Source organism: Pleuronectes platessa, chromosome 8 (assembly GCF_947347685.1).
Source record: "Pleuronectes platessa chromosome 8, fPlePla1.1, whole genome shotgun sequence".
NCBI lineage: Eukaryota > Metazoa > Chordata > Actinopteri > Pleuronectiformes > Pleuronectidae > Pleuronectes > Pleuronectes platessa.
In genome coordinates, this window is record NC_070633.1 from 26530323 (window position 1) to 26539472 (window position 9150).

At 41.5% G+C, this 9150-nt stretch overlaps 1 protein-coding gene across 1 annotated transcript; it reads left to right on the forward strand.

Moving 5' to 3' along the window:
* The first annotated feature begins 2005 nt into the window (after window positions 1-2005).
* adad1 (adenosine deaminase domain containing 1 (testis-specific)) lies at window positions 2006-8671 on the forward strand. Its single transcript, XM_053429223.1, has 12 exons — window positions 2006-2210; window positions 2352-2492; window positions 2775-2945; window positions 3033-3104; window positions 3437-3562; window positions 4053-4176; window positions 4939-5109; window positions 5427-5502; window positions 5591-5747; window positions 6982-7216; window positions 7411-7543; window positions 8034-8671. Exons 1-12 carry the CDS (start codon window positions 2030-2032, stop codon window positions 8145-8147), a joined length of 1701 nt encoding a protein of 566 aa, XP_053285198.1. The 5' UTR covers window positions 2006-2029; the 3' UTR covers window positions 8148-8671.
* Window positions 8672-9150: the final 479 nt, after the last annotated feature.

The window sequence follows — 9150 nt, forward strand, 5'->3', positions numbered from 1 at the left end:
GTTAGGAAATGACAAGGGGCAATGTTGCAGCTGTGTGTTATTCGATCATTTGACAATGTAGCCCGGCTCCGTGTGAAAAAGTGATATTATGTAAACCAGATTTCCCAAATTTGCATTCACCAAGAAATATGCAAACCTTGGCTGATGGGCTAGCGTCTCTCGTCACGGTAGAACCAGGGGCAATTCAAACCAGTAGGGTTTAACCACTGGAAACAAAGAAGTCTAATCAGTGAGACCATGACGACACTGATAGGAGATTTTGACACAAGATTTGTACACAAACAGTTCCGGATTCAGTGCAACTTCCTGTTGTGCAAGGTAAATGTGTTTTAGATGGGAGATAAAACTTCAACCTGTAAACGAAAACAAAAGTTAAAAGAAGCTTCAACTTTACTTTAGTGGTATTAACGCAGAAAATCAAATCTGTAATTGTAGTGATTTATAGTGTTAGCACCACATTCTTCAGGTTTGTGTTGAACATTTATTCCAAGTGACACAAGATGCAAACACACAGTTCCTGACTGGTTCATTGTTGTTATTGTTGTAGTTTATTTTTATCTCCCACTATGATTTTAAAGTGCTGGGATGGGAAGTTGGCTTTTCCCCACATTATTAAAGCAAGTGAACACGTCACTGGCTACCAGCTAAAAAAGTCACGTTTGAAATCATGGAATAAAATGTTTATGATTATTACGAACGTTTGCTTTATATTCCAGAGGTAATAATTCAATCACCACGGATCACACTGAGAAGAAGAAGAAGAAGAAGAACTCACCGGTTAAAAGTCCATTCTTCACCACATACGCACCTGCTGCGGGAGAAGTGACGAAGAAGAGGAGGAAGTAGAAGAAGAAGAAGAGGAAGAAGCGGAAGTAGAAGATCTACAGACGATTCGTCGACGTACAATTTTCGCGGTGAGTTCTGAAAGTCTGCGCACGTGAAACGATTCATATGTAAGTTTTTACAACTTTCGTGCCCACCCCCCCCCCCCCCCCCCCTTTTCGTCAACACTAACGCAGAATTATAATCAGAACTTTACACGTGTCATCCCTGACGTCAGATGGTTTAAGCGAAAACGTCGAAAGTCTGAAGCTGTGACGCAGAAGTTTCAGGAAGCGTTTCAACTTTAGCCCCGAGACACCGACAAGCTAGCTCCTGAGCTTCTCTTGATTCACACAGTAACACAACACGTGGACGTCATCATGATCAACAGTGAGGGGGAATCTCTCTCACACCTTTTTTTTTTTAAGGACAACTTTCTCTTCAACCTTCTTATATATAAAACATTGATATAATATTCCATTTCATTATACTCGTTAATGTCTTTGTGTGGAAATTACATTTAACTTCCAACGGTTGTTTTTGGCCTATTCCACTCGAATCACCTTTACACTAAAAAACTAAATATCAATATTCAAGCTGCGGCCTATGTGACATCATAAGCCCTAAGACATATTCAGAGCCTTTTTAATTTTGTATTCTCGGCTCGGGTCTAATGCAGTTTATTAGGTACACCTAGCTAGCACTAATTCAGACTCCATTATGGTTTAAATGTTCATTTTGTGTGTTTTTAGAGGTGATTTAGCTTCATGGTCATTTCAGAGGTGAAACATCAATGCGGTATTTAATAAATAAATATATGTTCCACCATATAAGTATCAAGTAGGGAAGGCAAAATAAACAAATCTGTAATAACGCTCATCAGCATCAAAAACCACTTCCTCCATTGTGATCATACAGTTGAATCAGCACCACCCTGGAGTTTAAACACAAACTGAAAACAACTTTATTTAAGGGAGGATGATGTCTTAGACTTTGTTGGTTTTAGCTCACTTAATAAATGAAACAACTGCGTATAATTGATTTTAGCCATTTTACTCTAGGATTGTTTTTATATCATTATACCTAAACATACAGAAAATCAGACAGTACTATTTTCACAACTCTCTGGCCTTTTGTGATAAATGTGCATCAAGACTGCTGTTTCTTTTTCAATTAGTTAATCCAGCCAATCGCCAAAGCCTCCGGGATGTTTCCATCTAGTGATTCGTTGCAAGGATCCGAAGACTGTTGGGCTAAACTTCTCATGAAGAACTTGCCCGTGACACCGGGACCGACCGAAGCATACAAATATCCGCCTGCTCCGATGACCTCGAAAGGGCCGAGCAAGCATATCCATGACCAAAAAGGGAAAAAATCATTCACGCCTGGTAAGTCTCAGAAAGAATTTCAATCCAGCTAATAACTTCCAAATTGCTTCCATCTTCCAATTGACCTTTTTACATTGTTTTTGTCTAAATTGATCAAACTATATCATATTCTTACACGTTTTCCTTCTTTCCCCAAATAAGCTTATCGTCTCAAGCCGACGGTATCGCCTCAAACGCTGATTGACAGATACATGCAAGGTGAGACGCACGCCGTGAGCATGCTCCATGAGCTCGCAATGACTTTGCAGTTCCACCTGGAAATGAAAGAAACGGTGACGACAGGTAAATCTCTCTCAACCTTTTGGATAACACTGAACTGGGTGGAAAGGTCCCATATTGGTGCAGATCCAGGATTTTTGTTTTGTCACATACTTTAAAATTGTGAGATTCAAGACCTCAATATCCTCGATTTATTCAAGAATAAGTCATATTTTACGAGTGTGTAGAATTTGGTGGAGATCCAATAATATATTTTTATCTAGATGTACTTTACTGGCTGCACATTTTGACATGGTTCATCCAAAACACTGATCCACAACCAGAACTGAGGATTTGTTTTCTCAGGCAACATCCCGGGGCTCTACTTTGCCTTTTGTGCGGTGATTGATGGCGTCGAGTACAGGACCGGCATGGGAACGACCAAGAAGGATGCCAAGCTGAAGGCGGCAGAGTTGGCTTTGGAGGATCTGCTGCCCACCCTGGGAAGTGTGGAGTCTGGTCTTCCTGAGGCCTCAGGTCTGTGTCCGATGCCTGAATAATGGAGAGATGCTAGTACTCGAAACAATAATCATCTATATATTTTAACAGCTACTCTTTCCTCAGATGCCCCTCCACTCCTCCCAGTAAGAGAGGAGCCCTCCCTCTCTGATGTGTATCCCTGTAGAGCCAATCATGGTAACTTGGTTTCTAAATAGCTCTCTCGCACTGTGACATTGCCCTACACCCTAATGTAAAGTCTTTAAATCATAAGCACATGTTGCACATGACAGATGATTTAATGGAGAGTGATACTGAGAGATCAGAATAAAATCTAAGTGTCTCGGTAGAGCATGCAGGAGGAGACTGCCAGGACAACATCTGGAAAATGTCTGGAGCAACTGACTGTAACATTTGCATTCTCACATACAGTTGAAATCACTGGACACATCTCTCTCTACGTGTCTGTCATGAAATCAAATCCTGATCCTGATTTAGTGTTTTCTTCCTCATCTTTTTTTGCTCCTCAGAAAAGAGGAGTTCTGTCAACCTGCAGCTCCCTCAGGCCGTCAGGGATCAGCTCACTCAACTGATGAGCAGCCACCTGGAGTTCTCTGCGTGCGCGGGCACCACGGCAGCTTTCATCGTTCAGACCCGTAAGTGAGCTCAGCGTCACTGTTTGTGTTTGGCGTGGTGAAGCCAGATAACTGAGAGGGATCCTGGGTGTTTTTTAACTTCGTAAACAGGTGTTTCCTGTTTGCTGGCTTGAGAGTAATAAAACACAAAAGACTGTCGACATGCTGGGAAATCCTAGATTTACTCACCACACCCCAATTTATTACACAGCCTCAAACGTTACACTATGGTTAGAACAAAGCCTCTCTGACACAGTCCCTTCTGAATTTTAAAGGATTTATACAAAGGTTGATTTAAATATATACACAAACACAATAATTAATACTAAACAAGAAGCAACACTTGGGCTTTCATGCTTCATAACTCAGAAACTTGGCTTCACAGTACTGTATGACCAAAAATAGAAATAAAAATAAAGCTGAGGTGATGCAGTCTGCTAAAAAGTTGTGTCGCTATGAACTGAGTGCTATATACACACAACTTTTCCTCACTTTCTTTTCTCCTTTTCAGCCAGCGGGTGTGAGGTGGTCGCTCTCGGCACCGGGAACTTCAACACCAAAGAGAGCGGCTCATCCAGCGGACGGATCTTACACGACTCGCATGCTGTCGTCACCGCCAGGAGATCTCTCATGAGGTCGGCCACAAACACAATCCTGTCCTTGCATTAGATCTTTGAGTTTGATTTCTGAACAAATGTACTGTACTCATTGTGCTACCGTAAATTTGCATAAAAACGATGAGCTAGGAGGTGGTTTCATTTAATTCACTTGTTCAGCCAGTATATTGCTTAAAAAAAAAAAAAAAAATCTGCTCAGATTTCACTTGTATACATTCATTATTTTGCATATATCAATAGATACATATCGATAAGAATATAGTTTCTGTGCGTTGAACACTAGGGGGCGACTTCAGTATGCGAAGCGGCATTACGGACACAAAAACAAAGAAAAATCAAGAAGCACAATATGATAATGAACAACCTTTACCTTTCTATAAACAGTCTTGTACATAATAGATCACTTAACTATTTGAATAACCATTTCATCAATGTCTCCCCAAATATCAATATTTCGTATCTCCATTAACACTTCCTGTGCTGCTGTTTGTGAAATGTGGTCACATCGATGCTCTTTTGTTGAATGTGCACTTCTCGGCAGTGGTGTAGGTGTTCGTTTACACACTCGCAGACCACAGGAGGCCACAGACTCGTCTCTCACAGTGGGTGACTTTCCTGTTGTTGTCGTTGAGCCGACCCCCGTTGCTCTTTGATCACTATCACAGTTTCCTTTTCAAAACCTGCTCTGTTGTTTTACTGGATCATTAGAGGTGATTAGACACTGTGTGTATTTTCAGATGGTAGCATCACAACGAGCCTGTTCTCATTCTGTGTTGTCAGGTTTCTGTACCGGCACCTGCTGATGTTCTTCAGCAAAACGGCCAATCTGACGGAGAAGTCGGTCTTCGAGCAGAGCGGCAGCGGCGGCCTCCTCAGCCTGAAGAGCGGCATCAGCCTTCACCTTTATGTGAATCAACTGCCGAAGGGGGCGGCTCAGATCCCGTCCAGGCTGTTAGTATTTGTGATTATCAGGTTCTGGCGACTCATTAGACTGGAGATTAAGTTTTGAGGTGATGAGTAGAACCAAATATTAGAAACGAGGTTCTACTGAGTGCCATTCTAGGTTGGATTTCTTTATTTACCCATTATTGCAGTGTAAGTGAGTGGAACACATTTTGCATCACAAACTACTGATAAATATAAATATCGTTCCTCGAGCTATTTGTTGATTGTGTGCCTCAGCAGTCAGGTTGGAAATTCAAAATCTGGGGAAAGTTGCATGAATATTGATTCAAACTTTTTGGAATCTGCTCTGTGTTTTATCTCAGGCGTCTGAACCCCCTCTCCGTTTCGGCGTGGCAAGCCAACAACGAGATCAGCCTGCACCTGTCCGTGGAGGGCAAGGTGTTGTAACCTCACCCCGTCATCTGCAGGATTTTTTAAATGTGTCTGTTGATGCTTGATTCATCTTTGGAGCTTGTTTTTTTCAAAGGTGTTCTCAGTTTTCTCATCGTCCTTCGACCACTCTCCCTCCACTGCGGTCAGCATGTCCGCCACAGACAAGATCACTCAGTGGCAGGTGCTCGGATACCAGGGAGCCCTGCTCAGCCACTTCCTCGAACCCGTCTACGTCCAGAGCATCCTCATAGGCAAGTGAACACGTCATCCCTTAGGGTTTGTCCACTGCACAGTGATAGAGAGAGAACCATCATTCTCAAATTCTGTGCCACATTTTCCTGTGAAGCAAGTTGAACATCAGAATCAGTCCAATGTGGTGTTGGGCGAGATGGTAAAGCTCGACCAGACCTGTACAGGGTTACTATGGTCATGAAAAACCTGGAAAAGTCCTGGAATTGTAAAACGGTTATTTCCAGGCCTGGAAAAGTGCTTGAAAAAAAATCATGGACATTTGTTATATTCATATTTTCATGTCGTTCATTTATGCTGAGTTTTAAATCATTCATATGCTTTTAAAAGAAATGCGCTCAAAATATAAGCAGGCATACACTCTCGAAAAGTTCGGTGGGGAAGGAGGCGGGATAACGCACTATGCCAGGGAAGTACAGATTTAACCATGCTTGTCTTCAAATAGAAAAGTACATGTCATGGGTTACAACAGACAAAGACCTCAATCAAACTATTGTCTCTCATTCATTTGTGTCATTTAAGGTATACTGTATGCTTTGGAATTCTCATTGTTAGCTTAAATACTAAATTTTGATTTCTCAAAATGTTTGTTTGTGGAAATTTGGTTTAAAGTTGTTGAAAAGTCATGGAAAAGTCGTGGAAATCTGATTGGTCAAATTGCGTATGAACCCTGCTTGTAGTGGAATGTGACTTCTTGATTCGTGCTGGTTACTGAACCAGTCAGCCGACAAAATCCCCGACATTAAAGTGATATGAAAGAAAATAATGAAGTGTGAAACGTATCCTACTCAAGTTTCCATGTTTGGTTTTAAGAAGAGAATCTTTTTTTCTGTCTGACTGTGTCCTTTCCTCTTTTCATGATCAGAATGACTTTATGACCCACATTTGGCCTCGAGAGAGGGAAACTCCAGAGCCCGGCTTATGGGATGTGTGTGCAACGATGTAGAACCTCTTCATGAATCACTTATTTAAAAAAAAAAGAAAAAAGTTTATTATATTATTTATAACCATCAAATCCAGTGATGCAAGGTTCTTCACAAAATATAATGTAAAGATTGGAAATCATAGAAAAGCCAGATTAGAAATTCAATAAAAATTGTCGTATTTACAGGTGGATTTTTTAAACGTCCTTAATTCCTCTAACTACAGTAAATGTTCTTCAATCCTCACGTTGTAGAAAGAAAATCTAGCGTAACCACATTTGCACAAATATACAAAATGTCCGCATCTCTTCAGGTGATTCCTGCTGCAGGGATATCCGTGGCATGGAGATGTCAGTGAGCCAGCGTGTGGAGGGGATCACCTCTCAGCTGCCGATGTTCTACTGCATGATGAGGCCCCACATCAGCCTGGCGCCCTCCGTGGCTACTGACAGCAACGACGGCGGTCAGTTGACCTACGGTATCAACTGGAGCGAGGGGGACGGCTCCCTGGAGGTCGTGGACGGTCTGCAGGGCAAGACCATAGAGGAGTAAGGCTGACCGAACAGGAAGTGGGCCTTAGAGAGGCAGAATGGGACCACGCTGTTTTAGCATTCAGCTCGCAGGCACATATTTTGGCAGCTACTTCATATGTGGCGGCACTTTTAAATTATCAAACTGGAAATTTTTGTGTGTGGATCGAGATTTTCATCACAGCTAATTCTTCTAACTCCCACGTTTCTAGATCTCCCTTCAAGAGTGGATCTGCTCTGGCAAGTCGTCTGTGCAAAGCCGCGATGCTGCACCGCTTCAAGCTGGTGGCCATAGAAGCCCAGAGACAGGACCTGCTGGCCACGAGCTCCTACAGGGAGGCCAAGGTAACGTCAATAGCCCCCCCCACCAACACACACACACGCACAGTAACAAATTAGTTTCATGATCAACATGAAGTAGTTTGACCCTTTTTAATGAATCAACACGTCCTATTTGATGTGATTGCCACCATCGTTGCAAATATTGACTGTATGTAAAGATGGAAAACATAAGAGCTTACCCCCCCCCCCCCCCCCCAGTGGACGGCTGAAGTATTGGTCACAAAGCGGCCTCCTCCATGTTAACAGATGTGACATTGAGAAAAATCTAAATAGACTTTTCTGTCATTTGCGTAGACTTTGCAGCAGCATCTGTGTCTGAGGTATTTTAGCTTCATTTTTGTTCAACGGGAGGAAGTGGAGCCGCGTCGTCCATCAAAATATATACGATGAAATGCCGTTTGTTTTTTTCCCGTAATTTAACCAGCCCGTACCACATCCTGTGCAAGGATTAATTTGTAATTAAATTACGTCTATTGTCATTTTGTCGCTGAAGAGGATGGCGAAGCCGTACCAGGAGGCGAAGACCATGCTGAGGACGTACCTGTCGCAGCAGGGCTTCGGGTCCTGGCTGGTCAAACTATCGGTTGAGGAGAATTTCAGCATGTAGATAAAAAAATCTACCGTCTGGAAGTGACAAACTAAGTTCTATTTTCTAACGTACTTACTGTAGGACTTGACCATTTCTGATAAGAAGTTTCTGTTGAGGTTTCCAAAGGGATTAAAGTAAATCCCTGTCCGTGTTTAAGCAGTTCAGATTTCCCTATGAGGAATACACATGTTGTACGTTTGGATAAAATAACCAACTTGTGTTGCAGCTCTGCTACGAGCCTTTACAACCGTTATAGTTCTGCTTAGTTGATCGTACATTTATCTTTGTTCTTCTACATATACATATAATGTATATTTGCATTATTTTCAAATATGTTACTGTTAAAAATAGTATTTTTTGCTACTGTGTGTTATAGAAAATGACCTTTTACTTTTGAACTGCACCTTTTGCATTATAAAACCGAGGCTCAGAAGTATAACAAGTTATGTTGTTTCATAAAAGACCCAAGTTTGGTTTAAGTTAAGTTAAGATTTGTGTTTTTTAATGATTTGTTTTGTTTTTCTTTCACATTAAGTGGTTAAATTTACAACACTTTACATTCTGTATGTGACAAGAAGCTCTGCACAAGAATACAAATAAAAACAAATCATCTCCAAGTTAAAAATTGTTTATTTTTGGATCTTAAATTACACCTATATAATTCAAGGTATATTTCTCTAAGACTATACACACAAACTGAAGTTCATACAGATCAGACATGTCAGCGTGATGTCACACAGTGTAGAAATGCAATAACTTGTGCAAACAATAAGATTAGAGACACAATCTACAGGTTATTTTAATGAAACCTTTCACGAATCTAATCTAATAAATCTTGAAATCCCCGTCTTTGGCTCGCCTGTCTCAAACGATGCCTCCTATCAGCTTCGTGTGTGTTGTTGAGTTCAACCTTTACACAACTAGCCGGGCCTGGTGAACCACACAAGCCTGATAGCAGCAATCGGTTACAGGAAGTGCTGATTCGACCTCTGTTTTCGGGTGTAACTCTCGTATGAAGTGA

Bases quoted from the DNA above. Each gene is read 5' to 3' on its own strand.
- adad1 (XM_053429223.1), top strand. From the start codon at position 2,030: ATGTTTCCATCTAGTGATTCGTTGCAAGGATCCGAAGACTGTTGGGCT. The intron at 5,110-5,426 runs GTTAGTATTTGT...GTTTTATCTCAG, and splicing joins GCTCAGATCCCGTCCAGGCT to GCGTCTGAACCCCCTCTCCG. The intron at 5,748-6,981 runs GCAAGTGAACAC...GCATCTCTTCAG, and splicing joins CGTCCAGAGCATCCTCATAG to GTGATTCCTGCTGCAGGGAT.